The 22,507-nt window shown below is 41.3% G+C and overlaps 1 protein-coding gene across 7 annotated transcripts in view; it reads right to left on the bottom strand.

The window, feature by feature from the left end:
* LOC147184264 (RNA binding protein fox-1 homolog 2-like) overlaps positions 1-22,507 on the bottom strand; it is a 54,300-nt gene that overhangs the window by 5,866 nt on the left and 25,927 nt on the right. For 3 of the 7 annotated variants that reach the window (XM_086067158.1, XM_086067128.1, XM_086067169.1), the window contains 8 exons: positions 20,598-20,798; positions 18,929-19,102; positions 18,541-18,594; positions 18,197-18,289; positions 9,065-9,152; positions 8,840-8,896; positions 8,377-8,530; positions 5,894-5,936 (listed from right to left, as the gene is read on the bottom strand). In XM_086067158.1, the coding sequence (XP_085923284.1) occupies positions 5,894-5,936; positions 8,377-8,530; positions 8,840-8,896; positions 9,065-9,152; positions 18,197-18,289; positions 18,541-18,594; positions 18,929-19,102; positions 20,598-20,798 (864 nt within the window). Of the gene's footprint in view, positions 1-5,444; positions 5,488-5,893; positions 5,937-8,376; positions 8,531-8,839; positions 8,897-9,064; positions 9,153-18,196; positions 18,290-18,540; positions 18,595-18,928; positions 19,103-20,597; positions 20,799-22,507 lie in introns of all 7 variants that reach the window. The other 4 variants (XM_086067136.1, XM_086067141.1, XM_086067151.1 and 1 more) reach the window with 4 other exon arrangements.

The raw sequence follows: 22,507 nt of genomic DNA, 5'->3' as shown, positions 1-22,507 counted from the left end.
GGCAAGTGCACAATGATGCAAAGTCTCATAAAAATACACTGAAGCAGGTTTACATCCATCAATCGGGGTGAGTACAGACACTCCCAACTGTATTTTTGCGAGGCTTTACGCCATAAAGGCAAAAGGTAGGTATCGTCATCAAAGGGAATTGACGATTAATGGAAGTGACCAGCTTTGGTTTTTAAAAGGAAAAGTAGGGCTGGGCGATATGGCCAAAAAATAAAATCTCGATTTTTGCAGTCATTTACGCCGATTATGATTTTAATCGATTTTAATCTAATAAACCCAACAAACATTTAATTGAAGGTTTTCATTTATTTAAAAATTATTCCTGTGCAAAAAACGTTCAGACAACAATAATGTACACTAATGATAAATTTGCTTTAACATAAATTTAACATTCATAGTTAAATGCCACAATAAGTAGTTGGTAGCTATTGTAAACATGTCTTGTAAACCGCCCATCCAGCGTTCAGCCACATGTGCAAAATTACAACTCACAAAAACATTTGAATGTAACAGAATATCAGCTTTAAATAATCCAGAAGACAAAATTCGACTTCACGATTTAGCTAATTTTCAACGATTCGATTTTTAAAATGACAATGTCCGTCCATCCATCATCTACCGCTTATCCGGGGTCGGGTTGCGGGGCAGCAGTTTTAGCAGGGAAGCCCAGACTTCCCTCTCGCCAGCCACTTCAACCAGCTCCTCCGACGGGATCCCAAGGCGTTCCCAGGCCACTAGCCGAGAGACATAGTCTCTCCAGCGTGTCCTGGGTCGCCCCCAGTGGGACATGCCCGGAACACCTCTAAAATGATGATGTATCAAATTTATTCCATTTATTGCCCAGCCCTAAGGAAAAGTACTGTAACACATTGGTAAACATGCCCCAGTATTAGCTTCTTTTTTTTTTTGGTGTTGCAGGTATCAAATTCCAAATGATATAACCCCCCCCCCCCCAAAAAACAAAAAAACAAACACATTTAGCTGCTTGAGTATTAAATATATTTTCTTTGCTGTATATACAGTTGAATAATGGTTGAAAAGGATTTGCAAATCGTATTCCACTTTTCTTTACGTTTTACACAACATCCCAACTTAATTAGAATTGGGGTTTGTACAAAAATCATTCCAACAAAGCTAGTGGAGGCCCAACATTTCAGTACAGGCCTGTATGTGTGTTGCACTTACAGTACCTTCTAAAATGTTTACAACAACATTGTTTTTGCCAATTCTCACAGATGCCCATAATACGTTACAATGAACCCCTGCTATTGTGCGGTTCACGCCTGTTAAAACTGCTGATTTGTTTGTTATTGGTTTATACAGTGTACATACAAGTCCGAATTCAGAGCGTGACTTGAGTGTCGTATCATGCTCTTACACAACAGGTCAGGAACCACGTCTACTGGAAGGGCAGTGTAATTACGAGAATGAAGAGGAGGACCCCCTAAGGCGTAATACAGCACCACATTCTGATGCTTTAATATTTCTTGTTCCCACATAGCAGAGCGGAGAGAAAACATGCCCGTGAGAAATGTTGTATTCTGGTTGTAGCAGTAGTTTGAAGGTGTAACATATATGCTCATTCCTATTAGCCCATCTATAGAGTTTCACATTTTGTGTGAGCATTAAGCTAGAGGAACTTCAGTAAAGAAATGATATGGTGTGGCTCAACTTTTGGTGTTTACAGCAAACATAGAATGTTTAATTCTCACTTAGGTGTCAGTTTTACTTGAACTGGGAATGTGAAACAGCTTTGCATCTTATTTGAGAACAGGCATTAAGGAATACTTAAAAAAACATACTTTTTAGTGTGTCTTTATAAATGTAAATGCACTTGAAGTAGGGGTGGGAATATCATTTCCATCGGCTCCGGTTCACCTGCTCCTAATTTTAATGCACCACACACACACACTTGTATATACACTGGGTGGGGTCACATTCACGGTTTAGGGGTAGAGTTCGCCAGTCCGCGAGCTGGCGGACTCAGTAACAGGGGTTAATTTTCACAAAGAACGCTGGGGTGACGACCGGGGCCTTCCCCCGCTGGGCCTGGGGTTCGGGGGTGTCGGCCGCCCTCCGGTGCCCCCATCTCCCCCTTCTGCCCCCGGTGTTCCGTCCTTCCACACGGCGGGGGGTGGGGTGGGCGCGGCTGCCCTCTCCGCTCCGCTGTCCGGCCCCTCTTCGGCGCCGGTGCCTGGGTGCGGGTGGTCCCCGGGGGCTGGGGGTCGGGGGTTGGGGGGCTGCCGGTTGGTCGGGGTGGGGTCGGGAGGGGGGGGCGGCTTTGTTGGGGGGGGGGGGCGGTGGTGGGGGTTGCGGGGTGGGGGGGTGCTGGGGGTGGGGGGTGTCTGGGGGATTGGGGGCATGGGGGCGGCTGGGGCTGGGTTGGGGTGGGTGGCGGGGGGTGGGTGGGGGGCGGGGGGTGGTGGGGGGGCGGGGGTTGGGGGCCGGTGGGGTGCCTGGTGGGCCTGCAGTGCCCCGTCCTGCTGCGTTGGGCCGGGGGCGCGGGCCGTGTTGGGGCGGGGGGCGCTCCTGCTCCTGGGTTTGCTCTCCGGCCGGTGGCCCTGGTGGGGCCCGGGGGTCGTCCTTTGGCGCTGCCGCGGCCTGGGGGGCCCTGAGGTGTTGCGCTTGCTCTGTTCCGGCGGGGGTCGACGGCTCCCCTCTTTGGTGGAGATTTTCATGCATGCCAGATCCACCACACCAGCATCTACCGAAACTCAGACACAATCTGTTTCCTCCTCAGGTTATTGAATCGGTGGAGGCTGGTGTCTCGGATCTCACGCGGCTTCGTCTGTCCTTCCTTCCTTTTCTCGGTCTCTCCGTTGGTCTCTTGAGGCCTCCCTGACTTTATGTTTTTTGGATTTGTTGGGGTCTGGATGTTTCTTGGGCTGGGGAGGAGTTCTGGTGGGGGGTGTCTGGTCGGTGCTGGATTTCACCTTCCTTGGTTTTCTTCGGTCCCCTCGGGTCTCCTGGTGTTCGATTTAGGTGAACGGTATAAGATTTTTTTTTCTAATAGGTTTTCTGGTGAGCTAACAAACACACGCACGCACGCACGCACACACACATACTCACCCACACACACAAAAAAAAAAAAAAAAAGTATGTATGTATGTATGTATATATGTATATATGTATGTATATATGTGTATATATATATATATATATATATTTAATAAAAAAAAAAATAAAAAAAATAAAAAAAAATAAAAAAAAAAAAAAAGAGCAATGATGATGACATTTCCGAATGAACAATACTGAGCTCTTAGAAAAGAAAAAAAAAAAAAAAAAAAAAAAAAAAAAAAAAAAAAAAAAAAAAAAAAAAATGAAGTAGGGGTGTCAAACATACGGCCCGTGGGTCAGATCAGGCTCGCAAAGGGGTTTAATTCGGCCCGCGAGATGAGCTTATAAAGTAAAAAAATTAGTAATGTCGGACCAATTAATCAGAAAGCCAAAATGAAAAAATACAAATTTGTAATTTCACAAGCAATCTTCAGATGAGCAATGCAACTTGTACACAAACGTAAACATGCTGAATACGACACACATGCCCGGAACTCATCCGCATTTCATTTCCATACGTGTTATTTAGAGGCGGGCTGACCTGCAAATAGCGAAAACCTATGTATAACTGACTCCAATTGTTTTTAAATTATATACCATCATTTTATCGGTCCGACCCACTTGGTAATATATTTGGCCCTTGAGCTAATAGGAGTTTGACACCCCTGGTTTAAAAACTTGTGGGAGGGTATAACAAATGTCAAGCTTCTTTTTATGCGCTCTCTATATCGGCGATATTCACCTATTGTGAGTGGTTTTGGAACGTAGTCGCCACAATAAACGGGAGTTCACTGTGTTAATATTATGACAAACACATTTCCAGTAGGGTGAAAGGTAAAATAGTGTAAAAGGACCACTAAGGGAGTGGACAAATGGTAGGTTACATAAAAAACTGACTGACTGGTCAAAAAGGCATGTGAGAAAATAATGAATGGCTTGTCTGGGCAATATGAACAACACAGATATATCTTTCAATGTTTTCATAAATGTATCATTTTCATGTGGATTCAGCGGACAGGGTAAAGAAAACAGAGGGGTAGACTTGGAAAAAGGATCACACGCTCACAAAACACACTGACAAAACCACTTAACAAAAGCCTATGCTGACAATGAAAATCATCTCACACTGACTGACTGCATGTGTGACCAAAATTACAATTCCAACCTAGCTGAAACGCACAACAAACGCCTGTGCGACCTGATCAGAGCAAAGCAGGAAAAGAACCCCAGGTGTGCGGATGCGGGGCGGAGAAGATTGGGTTATTTGGGAGAAAGCATGGCCCTGTGGGGTGAGTGAGTGCACGACGTTGTTAGCAGAAACAAAGCTTGTCTGCATGCGGCACATATGCTTGAATAACAATCAGGAAGAGACCATGTTCTCCATTTTAACTTGAAGCCATCAGAGCATGTCACAGCGCTGGCGAACACACCGTGCTGTGAATGGAACCTCCCATTTCAAAGGAAGGACAGCACAAGTTTAGGATGGTATTCAAGCCACCTCGTTCCATTGTTTCTTTTTACATTTTGTATTCAGGAAAAAATATGAGTAGAGATAGATCAATATGGTTTTTTTCCAGGGCCGATGCCGACTATTAGTAGTCTAGGACGTCGATAACCGATATTTGGAGCCGATATTCATTTTCAGTAAAAAGGGGGAGAATTATGGACGTCATTAAAACCAAAAAAAAACAAAAGCCAATCTTGACCTTGTTGTAATGGCCTAAAGCATGTTTATTGAACATTTTTTCTGGCTTTTCAAAATGTTTTGGTCTTAGACAAAATCCTTTTAAATTTAAAAAATAATAATTTTAAGTCTTAAAAAGTTAAATGGAAATTTAAACAAGTAAATACCTTTCTACAGTAAATTTCTAAAATTTAAAAATACCTGGACATCTTAAACTTTCACATTTCAGAAGGTTCCCAGTGTCAGCAGCATCTCTTAAAAAGTTAACTGAAAATGTAAATAAATAGTTCCCTGAGATTAAAATGGTTTTAGATTTACTTTTTATCGGCCTTCCGAATTAAAAAAAAAAAAGGCTGATACTGCTATTCATCAAAATGCCCAATATCGTGCCTCCCTAATAATGTGTGGTTGTCAATTCCTCACAAAGTAGCCAACCAGATGAGAACAGGCTCTCTACTGAAATTGAAAAAAAAACAAAAAACTATTTAGTATTTTAGTAAAGACCCCACAATCACAAAAGGGCACATTTCAGTGAGTTAGTAAAAAAACAAAAACAACAACATATAATTAAAGCAGTAGAAGATCTACTAAAAGACAATGTATTCCAGACCAGATCAGAAGATGACTGTAAGGTCAGAGTAAGGAGTACAGGGAAGCAATGCACACTGTGGGTTTGGTGTTCAGTTGACCCTACCTGAGGCAATCTGGGACTAAGGACTGAGTCCTGAAACACTAGTCTATAGAGAAAACAGAAACAACCGTTGTCAACCTGGATACACACACACACACATGCACACACTGCAATGCCGCTTCATCCACCCACAGAGCAGCTTGTAGTGACACTCAAATGATTTCATTTTCAAATGAGTTCAGCCAAGTTTGATCTGAGCAAGACTCAAATGTCACAATTTGCCCCTGCTAACCAAAATATAAGCAGGCACTTTCAAAAGAATCTGGAAGGCGAGTGTGCTGTGCTTAACACTAATTCACCACAGCCTTGTCCACCGGGTAAGCTGGCAGCTCTGTGTTGCGAATGACAGGACCAACATGCTGAATCGCACCCAGGGGGGAAAAGCCGGAGAAAATCCGTGAGAGAGGAGGGGGAGAACACAGCCTGTGCTGGTGGGCGGTGAGTCTACTTACGTATAGGTCTGCGGCGCCGTAAAACCCATCCTGATACACCACGCTAAGAAAGAGAGAGGAAGAACACGAAGAGACAAAGGGGAGGCATGTGGAGGAGGAGGAGATGGAGTGAGGCCAGGAGTGCAAAACCAGAGTGGTGCACAATCCCGAAAACCATGGTGGGTGAGAGAGAGAGACAGAGAGAGAGAGAGAGAGAGACCAAGGGAGGGAGAGAGAGAGAGAAACAGAGAATTATTTCACACCCATGCAACATGCAGAAGTAGGACGGCGTATTAAGGCCACGTATAATTTGTAATTTTTGTAAAAAAAAATTTAAGGAGGGGGTAATAGTCCAAAAAACCCTCACAAATTTACAAGAAAAAAACTCACAAATTTACGACTTTATAAAGTGACTAATTTGTGCAAAAACACTCGTAAATTATTAAATACACGTAGCGTAGCTATAGTCTGGACAAGGTGCTGGCTTTTGTCCACCAGGAGCTAACGTGAGAATTCGTTGATGGTACACTCTTCATAAGATGAAAAGGCAGGTTGGAGACAGATTTCTTCTTAAACTTTACTCGTCATACACGGCAGCTAGAGCGACAACACTTGTTCAGCTAACACTAACCAATCAGAAGCTAGCATACTTGAGCTAAATGCAAGTGAATGACGGAGAACAGCAATTTCGACACAACTCAGCTACTTATACAATAAATACCAAAATATAGGAATGTGTAAAAAATAATTCTGGAAACAAATGTACAATATATATTTTAACAAATTAACTTAAATGCTTGATGCTCAGGGTGTAGACGTTCGCGAAGCAAGGCGTCTTCGTCGCCGGCAGTACCCAGCGCTTCAAAGTGTGAATGCTTAAAATTATATGGTTAATATCTGCTAAAGCAATTACTATCTCCTTATTGGAAAACCCGGCTGAAAAGTATTGGCACAAACATCCGAGTACGCTACGTGTATTTCTGGCAAGTTTCTGAGTTTTTTTCCCAGCAAATCTGCAAAATTATTTCCCATAAATTTACAAGTTTGTTTGTTGCAAATTTGCCACATAATAATGTCGCAAATTTGCGAGTTTATTTCTCATAAATTTACAAGTTATTTTCTCGCCAAATTTGACACTTTATAAAGTCGCACATTTAGGAGTTTAGTTCTCGTAAATTTGTGAGTTTTTTCTCAAAATATTATACGTGGCCCTAATATGCCGTCGTACAAAAGAAATACAATTAAAATTAATTTTAGATTGATTCTAGAACAACCTGGTTATACACCACAACAATAGAGTGCCACGGGAACTTATTCAATTTAATTTAATGTGTCTGAAAATGAATTTTTTTCATAAAAAATATGTATTTGTTCATCTATCCATACCAGCAACCTATAGTGGCGATGATAGTTGTTTCCCCAACTAGAAATGGATTATTTTGGAGGGATAAATTTAATAATTGTATTTTTGAAGCAGTTTATTATGAGGAAATCTTCAGTGGTTCAGACATAGGGAGGATATTTCTATCTTGTTTGTGTGAACGTTTTCTTCAGCAGCCACAAGGACGTGAAGAGGTCAGTCGTCCTTTGATTGGGAATATGTGAGCAGTCACATGCCCATTATGCAACAATCACAGCACCGCAACATGCAGAGTCTCTGGTGACATAGTAAATGTGAATAATTAGTAGCAAATGGGTGTGCAAGGTGTCTGCTTAAGCATAATGACTGCAGGTGGCTGGTTTGTGCAAATCCACTGATGGCTGCATCTGCATTAATGCAAATCCTGAGATGGCTGTTTCGGTGTTTATTCAAATCAAGCTTCAGTGCACTGCAGCCCCAATCATTGATAAGCTGCTGTCCCATTGACACCGATTTATTTCTGAGGAGAGCGTCAACAATGTTTGAGCTTCTGCATGAGCATAGCTATGTTAAACATCTGCTCAAACTGAAAGTGGAAAATTTCAAAAATAATGATGAGATGTTTTTGTCCAATCAGATTTCAGCTGCTATGTGTTGCAATGTCAATCTATGATGAATCAGTGACACTACTAGCAGACCTAACTTCAAATGATATTAGCAATGGGAGTTTCTTTTTTCCCCAATCGGATTTCAAATTTGTCTTACAAAGGCTACTGAGCATTTTCCAGTCCTCTGGACTGTCAGTCAGAGAGAGCCAAGTTCCACTCGCTTCTAGCGATCTGCACATTAAATAATCATCATGTATTCTACTTCCAAATTATAAATTTGTCATATTATTATTATCATTATATTTTGCTTTGGACCTGCTCCAGATGACTTTTGTGGGACAGTCGCATGCCGTTATATTGCATTTTAATATCGATGGTTTCCATAACTGTGACGTGATAGTGGCAGTTTTAAGATGTAGACCAAGTCAAATAAGTCCCCACTGACTGCTCAGGCAACAAAAACACCGCCCGCCACTGTTCAAAATATGTGAAGTCGGCAACTCTTACATCTACTGTAAGAGTTGTAACATTCCTACCCAGGGTATGCGGGGATAGCAGGCTGGGGCACAGCTGCCCGCACCGCACTGTAGACAGGCCGACCCCGCCCACGAAGGTGAGCGCCACGGAACGCAGCTGCTGCCGCTGCTGTCGTGGCTGCTGCGGCTGCTGAAGGGTAGGGGAACCCTGGGACTGGAGAGGGTGAAGGAAGAGAAAGGTTTAAAGGAAACGTATAGGGATGTGGAGTGATATAGTATATATTGGTACAGAGAGGAATAAAATGAAACATGTGGAAGCAAAGGGTGAAGCTAAGCAATGGAACAAAGCAAAGTGGAAGAGTTATACTATAGCCTTCAGGGATTCATTTGAATAAGTAGCAGCGGCGACAAGCGCTAAGCAAACAGTGCATTAATACAAAGTAAAGAAAAGGAAGTGGGTATGAATGTGAATAAGGAATGAGGATGAACGTTTTCAGTATGTCTCAGGGTGATGGAGCCTTACCTGCATAGATCTCTGGTCCGTACACAGCCCCGACCATTGGGCTCAATTTCCACCCTGCTGAACATCAAAGAGGAAGAGCGTTGGGGAATAGATTGCCGTTTATGAAGAGCAGAGACACAAAAACACAAAAGCATTGAAGATTAGGAATTGAGCCAAGAACACAGTTTGTTTGGATTGTTAGGCGAGCACAGTGCCACATCGTTAGTGGGTCATTGTGGTTGTTACCGTAAGGCAGCGTGCTCAGAGCCTCTCCATTAGGGTAGGGGCTGACGATTTTCTTGTTAGTCATCACCCTGGCAGTGGCGTTATTCACCTGGCAATGGAAGGACACACAGTCAAAGGCACAAAGACGACAACTGGACAGAGGACACTCAAGCAGATTTAAATGTATGACTTCATTAGAAGGCCAATGCTGTGTTGTGTAGTATTTTTAGATAATGTTTACACTGGTTTGCCTGTAATTCTGTGCTGCAAGTGTGCGTGCCTAGTCAATCTTTGTGCATCCGTGAACGGATTCTATAGCAGCGTCGCGCCTGATGATGACTGTGTACAAAAGTGGGTGGGAGCAGTTGTGGTTATTTCATGTCGTCGTGCAATTAAGAGCGAGCTGTCTGGTAAAGATCTGATGATTCATTGTGAGATACGAGTGCTGCCACAGGCTGCAGCGACTACAGGGAGGAAATTTTTGGGCATGGTGGTAGATATTTCAGTCTAATAAAAACGCTGTCCAATCCAAGATGGCTGATTAGCACTCCTCGTCTCGGAGCTTCAAGGGATCACGCTACGCTTCCATAAATTATCCTCATCTGTCTTTGATGAGCTTTAAGAAGAAGAGAATCTAGCCCTCCGCCCAAGCTCCTAAATCTGACTGTGCCGCAATCCTAGGATTTATGACCTTTAAGCAAGATGAGAGGAGCGTGTGTGCCTGACAAAGAAGGAGCGAGACCGAGGAGTGAGAGTACTTGTGTGCTCATAGACGCTGTGCTCCCATTTAGAGACCATTAATGGCTCGGACTGCCATCCATATTGCCTCTCTAACTGAGTCATGTTCTTTATCTGCTGAGCTTCATTCACATGGAAATGAGGTTTGTCTTCTTTTCCCCTCATTGCAAAAGACAAGGTCAGTGGCAAATGATTCAATTATCTTAGTTTGCCAAGCTGTCTAATGCAACTGCCGCAGGCGTCTGAGCCAAGTAAATACATTAATGCGGAACATTTTGCATCAAAGCAAAAGTGCATACATGTCAGATGTTTAATGATGGCTACTTTAGGGGCATAAAAGTGTCAAAAACGCCAATATGTTTTGTGCAATGAACGACCAATGGAATAGGGTAACCTTACAGGAAGACATGCAGACGCAAATGGAGGGTAAATCTGAAAATGTTAAAAGGTTAATAAAACACTCAGACTTTCCTGCCCCTAACGCCCACCCAGTCCATTGTGACCAACAGACCCAGATAAAATAAAATCTCCATTCCATATGAAACCAAATCTGTGGGGTTTACACACCTAAAACAAATACAAACAATACAAAGGAGAGTAAAAGGGGGTGCAAAAACATTTGTTTTACAAAATCAATAATCATAGACCACAGAAATTACAGGCAGCCAATCATGGGCGCATCACATGACCAAGAGTGAGTAAGAAACCAAAAAACCAAAACAAAAAACGAGAAAGAAAAGAATCAGCCAATCAGCAAGCGTCGGATGCAGCATAGAGACCAATCAAAACAATCGCAGCACTCCCACATCAAACACATGAGACAGAAATGGTAAAAACAGGTGTGTTAAGAGGAAAGGATGCAGGTGAGAAGTACAGAGACACAGCCAGTCCATATACAAAAATAAAGACAAGGGATCATATTTACATGAATAACACAAAAACACGTTTAAATCCAAATATATATATAAGTATATGAAGGTGCATCATTCAATTAGATCTGGTGACCATTCTTCTCCTGAAGATCTCATGTGGAGGGGGTTGAGAAAGAGAGCACCAAGGGATGGATGGAACCAAGAGTGAGATGATAGAACAAGAGCGAGAGAATTGGAGAGGAGGAGAAAGAGAGAGAACAATTCTCATTCCCAAAAAGGAGAGAAATAAAATGGACATGAGACACTGTGCCAGGCAGAGAACTGTGTGTCACAAACTAAGACCAGTACACTCTGATTATCACTACAACTACTAATACACAGACAATCCACTACAAGAATACCAAACCAAAAGAAGAAAACAAAACAGCAGCAAAATAGAGCCCCAAAAAAACAGCAACGTAAACCCCGCATCGGTTTAGAGACGCATATGGTTACAACACGGCCTGATTGGTGAGCTAAGGCACCGTGGCTTCTTTTCTAATGGCATTTTTAACACAAAACATCAATCAACAGACTTAGAGGGGATTTGGGGGGGGGGGGGCTAGTCCTGGTGGGTCTTAGTGTTAGTTAACTATAATTTAAGTAGAATCTACTACTACGTGTCCACATGTGGTAAAATAAACTTGTTAGGGCATTTTTCTATTTGGTTAAATAAAGTGCAAAAATACGATTGGCTGGTTGTAAAGTCATTCTTAATTCTGGAAAGAATAACCGATGAGTTCAGTATTCTTATGTTCAAAGGGGCTGAAGCTGTTTTAAGAGCATCCCAAAGTTTTGAATTAGAATTACTTCATGAAGAATATGAAGGTTCCAAATGTATTTATATACCCAAAGTCACCATTTTAAATGAGTCAAACTTACTAGAATGTAAAAGGCTGGCAGGTCAATAAAATGAAGAAATTAGCGGTCTGCATTCACTGAAAGAAATTTTTTTGCAACAGTGACTTAAAAAATATATATTTTTATTAATCAACAAAATGAAAACTTCATACACTGATGGATAAGCAGAAAGACTGTGGAAAGCCGTGTCATTGCATAGAGGAGGGTGATTACATTCGATCATTCCCAGTGAGGTGTTAATGGGATGGTGCGGGGGGGATGGGTGCAGAAAGTATTACTGTTACACAATCTAGACTATTGCATACGGTGTCTGTGTGTGCCATGTTGTGACTAAAATAATATGCACAACAGCTGCCTAGCTTGGTAAATACAATGTGTGGGCCTGAATTTAAGCTCCCCAGTATCATGATGGGATAACAGTGGTAACTTCACAATCTGTACATGTTGATAAAAAGGCCCATTTTGGAGGTGAAGTGGAAAGGGGATCAGTTCAGTGATGAACGTTTGTACACAACTTACCATTGCAGCAGAAACAGCGAGCAGTTACCGTGGAGACTGACAACAACACACAGAAGTCGTCAGGGAAACAGAAAAAATATAATAAATAAAGGAACAAATAATCACGGGCAACAAAAGAAAGCTAGACGTCATCCCCTCACCATCCATGTCAAATAAAAACCTGATAGCAGCAGTGTTACAGCTCAGAAGAGAATGAGAGAGACAGAAGACAGAGTAGGGAAAGGGAATGGTAGCCCTCAATGCTTAAAGTGTACCTGCGGTGGTCAGAAGGAGAAAGATAGATATAGATTGTTTATCAAGAAAAACTGCATCCAAATGTGCTTTTTGTGACACTGGTTGTTTTAAAGCAAGCTTGTAATAGCTGCCAAACCTATTTGCCCGCGAGGAGTGAAGTCGTGACGTCACCACGTTGAAGGCCGTCTCGGCTCAACCGACACCGCATTGTTTTTTTTGTTTTTTTACAAATCCAAGTTTGACGAACGAGATGAGACAAGAGGAGGTGCTGTCGCGTATGTACCGGTAAGTATCCTTCCGCCCCGAAGCCTCGTCAGGCTATATCCTTTCTGTTTAAATAAATAATCGAGTCTGGATGTCAGCCTTACATCCATAGGCAAGTGATATGGCGTCTCACTCAATAACAACTAATGGGTGCGAGTGACGGCCAGTCAATGAGGTGACATCACATTGGCCCCAAACATGGCGACGGAGTATTACGATTAACAAGCCAAATGATTTTGGAAAATACAAGACACTAAAATGGGAATACCAGGTATTTATCAAACTTTTACTATATGTGCCGTTTCCCAATGAGTACCTCGAAATGTTTCTCTGGAGGAACACTAACAGAGATCTGAGCATCATTGAAACAGATCTGTAAATGGAAAGGACACGTGTTCAAAAGAACAATTTGATTATGTGAATGTAATGTTGGGTCAACCTTGCTTTAACCCAACCACTGGCAAAGGGCTAAAATGTGAGCTAATAGAAGATTGATAGATAGAAATACGAACTTTTACCCATTATATGAAAACACTAAGGTAAAGGTTCTCATCAGTTACATGAGATGAGTTGATTCATCTTGATGTGGTAAAGTTACTTCACAAGAAAACAGTATTGGACTGGGAAAATTGATTTTTGTTAAGAAGAAACAACCTTCAGTTTTGTCACCAAAAAATAGCACTATAAAGGATCTAGAGTCAACCAATAAGAGAGACATAAAATTACAATTAATTGTAACAAATTAGAGCAATTGGTTGCAACAAAAGTGAAACAATGAAAATGACAAAAGGACAAAGTGACTGGCAATGAAAGAGTTAAGAGTATAGACAAGGATTACATGTGAAAGCAAGAAGGACAAGGATGGAAAGGCCAAAGTGCAAACTTTCTTTTGCCTTTTCTTTCAAGTTCAATCTACAAATTATGTGTCATACTAATTTGTGCCATCCATTTATCCATTTTAAAGCAAATTGTGCTTTTATATCAAAATGGAGCTGGTCAAATTCACAGCTTTGGGGCTGGGGTCATTAATGAACACAAATATTCAATCTGCCACAAGAGGGTTGAAATTGCTTATGGCCAATGTCTGCCCAAATGAAAAGTGTGTGGCACCATGGAGAAGTGGGGGCTGAGAAGGTTTTTCCACACATAACCATGCAGTAATGATCAAACTCTCCGATGAACCCTATTTGGATGAGATTAAACATGCACAACTACACCATTTGTGACACACGCTTGCTAGTGCTTGTGTTCAAATGCCCGATTAAAACTCTGCGCTGCGGAGAAGCTGACACTTTGTGTTAAGACTCCATCTCACAGATGATGGACCAATACACAACTTTAAGCGCGTGACAGGGAATGGGAGCGTAATGCGTGGTTGATGAGTGGTTGTGCTTCCGCCTGTTGAACAGGGGTGTTTAAAAGAGGTTGAAAATCATTTTCTAGAAAATAGGGATGCACCAATAACATCTTCTTTTTTTTTTCAGTACAAATTGAGTATTTGAGTATTTGAGTACTTGAGATATGTGATAATGCCATTAAGTCTTGAAATTGTGATGAAAATGTGTTTTTAACCAAAACAACATTCAAATATATAATACTGTTACACACACACAAAAAAAACACAAAAAATATTATACTACTACTAAAAATTTGTCAAAACGGACATTTTAACATTCAATGACATGTTTTTCTTAACAGTCTTGCCACACATCTGACTGAAATGTAACCTGTAACACAACGTATTTCAGTTATGCGGTGTCAGTGTCTGAACACTATGAGACACTACACAGGCCTGAGATTTAGCCAGCCAGGCTAAGGAGCCAGCCAGGCTCCTAACATGGGAAATTGAGGTAGCTCGCCAATTTTCCAGTTAGCCTGGCCTGACCCTTTGATAAGAAATATCGTCATTTTTTTCAAGTTGTATCGTCACAAAACTGAAAATAATGCAATGTTCTACCTACGCTAAGCCTTTTAGGTTGGTGGCCCAAACAAAATTGTGGTGGCCCTGCCAGTACCAGAACTGTCCCTGTATATCACTAACTTGGTCCGAAGCCTCACATAATTTGGTCAATTGAATATATATATTTTTTTCTTAAATCTATTAGTTGGTCACACGTGTGGTATGTTTGACAAATTATCCACCAATAAGATGACTATAATAAGTAATAAAATAAAATAGTGATTCCTATAGTAATAATAAAAGATAAGTAAACAATATTGTAGATTATATTTTAAAAGTGGTGATTTCATCACATTTGTTTATGAAATGTGTAAGGCTATTTGTATTTCAACTCTGTGTCCAGACGATATGGACAGCCTGTAGAATACACAATAAAATCAATTAAAAAAAATATATTAATAAAATGAAAGAAAAATATCTAGTGCCCATAAAAAGTCCCATTCAAACAATGTGGTTGTATAAGTTTTTCAAGGCAAGTGCAAGGAATTAAATCACATTCGATACAACAATGAGTGCTTCAAGTATGTTTAGGAGTACAGTATCAGTTTATCTGGAGTGGTACCCCAGTTTGAACACCGGGTGGCGCATTGGGTGCCAGCCACGTAATGAAGTGCTTCACTGAGCCAGGCGAAGAAAAAAGTCACGGCGGATTAATGGATTTTTGCATCGTGTGCGGACTGATTAAATATAAATAGAAGACTGATTGCTGATAATACTGCACAGATAATCGAACCCAATGTCCGCTACAAGCACAGATAGCGAACCCCTCCCAATTTAAGACTATTTGCGGCGATCGAAGGCTTTTATCTGCCATGATTGGGCAACGCAGTCGCGATACTTGCAATCACTTGAAATCATGATGTTTGAGCAGTGCTTAATGCTAATGGTGCCATCTTCTTTCGATTCAGTCACCAAATGAACGTGGTTTTATAGCGCGTGCTGTCACGAGTCTGTGTGCACTCTTCCAATCGCAATAATTTTCAGGTCGCCATCCGGGCGAATGGCACCGTAAATTGAGTTCGCCCGACGTTGTTTTTATTCGCCATTGGCGAGCTGGCGAACGCTAAAGCTCAGCCCTGACTACATATGTAAAAGGAGTACATACATAAGAGGTAAATAAGAAATAAGAAACCAAAGAATAATGTGGAGTCTAGTGGATGTAAACTAGTAGGAATATGGACGCCATGTTACCTCTGTGCAGTAACAACAAAATGAAAGGAATAAAAAGACATAAGACCTTATGATGGGAATGCAGCTAGCAGCTCGGCCGGAACCAAGCAGTGCGGGCTTGAGCCCATGATGGGGCTCAAATTTTGGTACGTGCCGGACGGCTTGTGGGGTGGCTGCATCCGTTGCCGCTCGAAAAACATTAAAAATGGTGTTTACAATAAAATGTCTCCACAAGCCTAGCTTCTGCCCGGATGGTACAGTATACAGTGTGTCAGAAGTGGTACTGGTGTTTAGGATTGGTGCATTTTTAAGAGTATGGGTACTGCACAGACACGCAGTATCAGCACCGGTACTGGTATCGGTGCATCCCTACTGGAACATAAGAAGCAGACATCAAACACAGCTATGATCAAGTTCAAATACAGTCTGAAAGCATGTTGGGATTTGCTTATTACAAGCAAGGCCCAACAGAGAGCGTAGCTAAATTATTTGTGGCTAGTTTGGGGTATTATTATAGTCACACCGGGCTAGCATCTCTAGCATCTCTAGCATCAATAGTAATATCAAAGTGCAAAGTTAGTTGTAATTGGGCCACTTTGTGTGGATACATTCGAGGTCTGAAGCAAAGTGACTTCTTCGGAGCGCAGAGTTTTATTCCAGGGAGGGGGAAGCATAACAGTACTTAGATAGCAAAAATTATCCACCTATCAAAATTAAGCCACATACATGCTTGGTTAGACTCACAGTGGCATGTACCAACAATGAATCAGCATTTATTAGTTATTTTTATATACAGACTAACATTCCAAATAATCACATAGTTATTCAGTCCAACTGCAATGAAAAGACAATGACTGTGGCCTGTTCAGGTGCAACATTCCATGCTAACAAAACTCAACCCCATCTCCAAAACTAATACGTACGACAAACAGCTTGAGAATTAACATGCAAGGGAAGAATCTGCACATCCTGATCAGATCCCTGTTAGACTACAGTATACTGTACTGTATATTTCCATAGGAAAATACCAGTCATGCACAATTAGGCTAAATCAACTTAACTCATGCCAGTGGAAAATAGTAAGCCTCCTTGAGACACACTAAACATTTAAGTAAACCATTGCAAACAATGGGCCCATATATCAGAGTTTGTGAGTTGCTTACTTTATGAATGTTGTTTGTTGCCAACTTTATTAATGAAAACAGTTCACCAAACTCTGAAAAGACCAATTAAAGGAAATGTTTACGAGAGCAACACCTGCAAGATAGGAGAACTTCCAGACAGCACTGCCTATCTCAGTCCAAAGGAAGAATGTGTAAACCAAACCCAAGATGTGCCCTGTGCCAGCCCTTTGTATCTTCAAGCCCATGCACCATAAACAAACACTGCACCAACTACTGCTTCATCACTCACTACAGCCTGACGTGACTATTTGTAACAAAAGTACAACAGTGCATGCAACAAACTTCTCTCGGAGGTATAATTGCTTGCATGCATTAATTGGGTTGAGAGACAATCAGCTTAAAGCAATGCAAGGGACAAGACAGGCTGCCACTTCAAGTAACTCCATCCATATCCATTCAGCTTGCTGATTGACTCAAAGTGGAGCTGACAGAGGATGTTGTACCAGTGGATGCAGGCCGCTATCTTGTATTTGCAAACGCAACAGAAGAACAGAACACAGGACTGACAGGGAAAAAGGTCCAGCCTTCATCCGTCATGCGGGTCCTGCCGACACTCGCTCTCACACCCACACACAAACACACACACACACACACACACACACACATACAAATGGAAGTCAGCACAGTTAGCCCATGCAGAACTCTTGTCCTACAGCAACCTGGGACAAGAGATCCAAAACAGATAATGGATACAAAAATCAGAATGAAAAACAACTTAACAAAACATTTGTAATGCACTGTATAGGTCTCTAGTACTAATTAATACACATAAAGTGAACATGCGTCAGTGCTGCTGTGATTCCCAGCATGCTGCTGTTGCACAAGGTGCCACAATCACCACTTAGCCACAATATCAGGAGAGGGGAACACAGGATTTATTGTACACCGGGGAAGAAATTCAGAGCATCCGATAGTAATCTGCCATGCATTATCCTTCCACTGCATTCCTCTCGTGCCCTCCGGTGCCAACCACAGAGGCTTCATTCCAATTGTTGGTGAAAAGTTCTGGAATCAATGTGGCCACAAGTTGCACATCAAAAAGCAGAAGAGACAACAGCTTCAAGAAGAAAAAAAATGCTGCAGAGGAAAAGTACCCCAGCATGCCTTAAATATGTGTTCTTGCACCCCCAATCAGTCTCACCACAAAAAAAAAATGTAGAAACAAATATTACAGCAGACCAGGCAGTGGGATATGAATGCGCTGCATCAGAGCATTATCAATGCTAGCTAGCTAGCAATCAGGGGTTCTACAGAGTTAGAAAGGCAGAAGAGACATGGCAGAACAGTGCAGTGGAAACAGATGGGAAATTACCTCAATCTTACGACCTTCCACCAATGTGCCATGGAGCTTTTCGCGGGCTTTCTCTGCATCAGCGCTGGTCTCAAATGTCACAAAGCCAAACCCCTGTGGTGCAAAGCACGGGTCAAGAAAGTAGGCAGAGTCTGATTCGTCATGGGGGATTGAGCAGCAGACACATTTCACATTGAAGCGGATTCTGACAATGGTTCGTATTTTACTGCCGTTTAAGAACAATGACTTCCAATATTCCAATACTACATCATACTGGATTACATATTTAGAGCAACATATTCATTGTGGAAAAACGGTGCATTGTTGGGTCGGGTGAGTGATTAAAATTGGATGGATTCACTTACCTTTGAGCCCCTCTCATTGAAAATAATTTCTACATCCAGAATTTTCCCATATTGCTGCAAAAATAACGCACAGTAATTACAAACACAATTTCAAAACACAAACCAAAAACAATCATTTGACTTGATTGAAATTCAGAAGGTTCTGACATGTCAAGTACAACTTTTGCACTAGAGGTCACTATTGTACATAGGCCAGCATTTTCTTTTGTTAGCCCTTTCTCCTTTCCCCTCCATCCAGTTCAGCACATTGACGCACATGTTAACTGCTCAATAAAGCATCAAGAGGACAACCATCTCAGTCCGCTGCCTTGCCAAAGAATTCCTAATGCGTCTTGACTGATCCACTGATACTTTTGTTTTTATGGTTACACAGTTGTGAGATTCTTACCCCAAACATCTGCCTGAGATCTGGGTCACGGAAGCGGAATGGGATGTTTGAAACATGGAGACGTTTGGGGGTTCCTTTGGCTTCTGGCGACTCTCCCCCAGATCCCCCTGCTGCTGTCCCTCCAGTACCACACTGTACAGCTGCCTCCCCTTGGGAGCTCTCATCAGTCTTAATCTGTGGTAGAAAACAGAAGGTGAAGGAGGTTGGAGAAAACCGGTACAGGTAAGGTAAGAGGGAGGGCCGAGTGCACTAAATAGTTTGACTTGTTAAAGCTGCATGAAAGACAATAAAGCTAAATGAAAAACAAAACATTCCTCATGCATTATAGTTCTAATGTTCCCACACCAATCTTCACCATGCTCTTTTCAAGTTATCTTTTTTTTTTTTTATCCTAGCCCATTTAACAAACTATCCATCCATTTTCTATACTGCTTGGCCTCCCCAAACAGCATAGAAAATGGTTGCGGGTGAGCGTCTGAGCCAGAGGTGTTTACACATTGGACTGGTCGTAGTGTTAATTGTATCAGCCATTTTAAAATGTAGTCTCAGTTTTTGTCCAGTTTCAATCACGCTTGTTACTTTTTATCATAGTTAGTCAACCTAATTCCGTTTTTATTTAGTCACATTTTAGTCGACTATAAGTCGAGCATTTTAGTCCAAGAAAACACAATTTTTTCGTCTAGTTTTAGTCAATAAAAACTGTCAACATTTTAGTCAGGGCAATCATTTTGCCCCTTTATATTTTTTGTCAGCAGATATTTCCATCGAATGTAAAACTACTTCACATAAAACATTCTCCTATCTTTTTGATGAAAAACAAGTAGCCAGATAGTAATTATAGCGGCATTAGTTTGCGGTTGGATAAACATTATTTTTGGAATGTTATAGCTGTTGGATTAATGTTATGTTATAAACAACTATCGCCAAACTTTCTGTTTTTTCAGATGTGTTGCGTTCTTTTCCAGCTACTTTGTGGCCATATTCCTTCCCTTTGACTAAAATCAAGCATAGGGTCATAGGGTTTTTCTGCAGTTCAGTGTAGCGAGAATGTGTCCATATATCACATCTTCTCTTTCTTCCAGCCAAAGCAAAACATTATACTTATTTCTTTTTTTTAACCTTTACCGTGAATCGACCTCCTGTCTGTCCCATGTGTTTGCGCACGTTGCACTTGCTAGTTGCAGATTTGAAAGGGGGTGTGTCACTGTGTGTTAGTGACAAATTAGCAGAGACAGGGTTTTACAAAATCATAATTTGCATCTCGTCTTTGTTCGTGAACTAAAATGTCCATAGATTTTGGTCCAGTCTTTATTAGTTGACGAAAATGCAGACTGATGTAGTCCTAGTTATAGTTTATTAATGGGGGTTTTAGTCTGGTCTAGTCTAGTTTTTGTTCAGTGAGAAATGTGAATTGACGAAAAATATTTGTATTTACTTTTTGTTGAGCCTAAATTATTTGAAAATGTTGACATATTGATGATTACACTTTCCAGAAACTAATTCCTATCCACCCATCATTTTTGACATATCAAAATGAAAGTTAGGAAAACATGTAAATAGGAGGTTTGTGTTATTTTTTGTAGATTCCAAGAGTCAGTCCATAATATCAAGTTAGGCCTGACAGTGACCCTGACTACCAGGAAACCCTTTGACACCACACAATGCTTACATTGCTGTTGATGGTGGTACTGGTGGTGTCCCCATTAGCACCAGCGCCTACCTCAGCTGTTCCTTGACCCCCTGCACCAAACATGGCCCCAGGGCCAAATTCTGTCCCAGCTATCCCATTCTGGGGAGGGGGTGGAGGAGGGAACGTTGTGAAGGCTGGTGCCACCAAACCTTCCTGTGCTCCTGTTGAATCCTGAGCCCCCTGCAGGAAACCCCCAAAAAAAGAAAAAAAGATGATGGTTAACTCAAAATCAAAATGCTTTTTTTTCTAACATTGTCAGTTGCGACCTGCAGAATGATACATATTTAACCCTCACTTCCATTAATACATTACTGTACTCCCAGCCAATCTATTTGCGCTATTCTCACCCCCTCCTTCTACCTGCATCTGCAGCAGGCATGTTTTCAGTCAAACCAGCCATGAAATATTTACAACACACATGCATTATTAAGAGTTTGAAAATTTAATACATGTTTTGACATGCAGAGATGGACCAGGAAAAATAAATAATAGTCCAAGACAAGTTATTCATGACACATTTATAGCCGGTGGTGTTGAAGGTGTTAATACTATACTACAGTAGTCAATAAATACTAATGGATGTGTCTGGGCTGAGCTTTGTTGACTCTGATAGCATCCCCATTATTTCCGGTACTGCTGTGGCCCCGCCAGCAATACAGTCTACACATTCTTTAGTTGTGCTGCTGCTGCTAGGGCACATCAACTGCATCTCGAATGTGTTTGTGTGTGGTGACAGGCAGCAGCAATATTGCTTCCTCGTATTATTTTGAAACACATAACCCCTTTAGAGCAAGGACAAGAAGAAACATGGTCTGAGTGGGAAGCTATAAATGAGTGGATACGCTGAAAGTGAAACACAAAAGTCAAGGCTTAAAATAGCCTCAGACACGGAAAAGCAAAACTGCAAACGGGTGTTGCGTCACCTACTCACAGGAAGGTACGAGGCAGAAGCAACAACAACAGAGCGGAAAGATGGCAAAAATGTGAGAGAGAGAGAGAAAAGAAAATGGCAGAAGTGTGTGATCATTGTAACACGGACCTTGCTCTCCGCCAAAGACACCCAGTATATGAAGCCGCAGAGGACCAGAGTTAAGGTAAAACTAACAGACCAAAAATATGTCAGATTCATGTTAATGTACCTGTGTATTAAATCTTTTTTTTTTCTTAGGCAGCTGGCTAAAATAAAGGCTCGACATCACATACTATAATGACATAACAATAAAGGCTCAGGTAAAGATCAAATCCCTGTTCAATTTTACTGGGTTTGGTATCCTTGAGATAGGTAAAAACGAGTGGATATTGCCACTTCATTCATATTCCACAAATGCAATATTAATCAGAATGCTGTGTTTAAAAAAAGTCAGGTTAAAAATAATAATTTTGAATTCATTATAATTTCATAAATTCTGTATTTGGTATCAGTAGCGGTGACTACTCAAGAGTTGCACATCGATCGGGGAAAAAGTGGTATCGAACATCCCTAATCCTGACTAAGCACCATGACATGCATGTATTCTGTAATTTCAACTGACCTGCTTTCATTTTTTACAGGCAACATATAATTATTCCATGATAAGAATAATAGTTCCAATAAAAATATGACTATTATCATGTTAAAGCATTCATTCATCATTAGTCACTCAGGCTGGAGGTGGTGAGCAAATAAGGCGGGAGGTGGCTGCCTCTGAATTTTGTACACAGGAAAAACCCTGCTGTATCCAATACTACTGCCGAAACAATGAGAAATTCTCCAAAGCGTGACTAATTATACAGGTTCTTATATTCTAAATATTGATTGATTATATTACACTTACTTGCTAATGCATTGTCAATGGAGATTTTGTGGAGGAACTAAAACATGTTACAATCCCTTTTTTTTGGCCATCTGC

The sequence above is a fragment of the Leptonotus elevatus genome, chromosome 1 (assembly GCF_054856555.1).
Source record: "Leptonotus elevatus isolate MCC_2025b chromosome 1, RoL_Lele_1.0, whole genome shotgun sequence".
Lineage (NCBI taxonomy): Eukaryota > Metazoa > Chordata > Actinopteri > Syngnathiformes > Syngnathidae > Leptonotus > Leptonotus elevatus.
The sequence above is the reverse complement of the archived record's forward strand: the minus strand, read 5'-3'. Positions and strand labels throughout refer to the sequence as shown.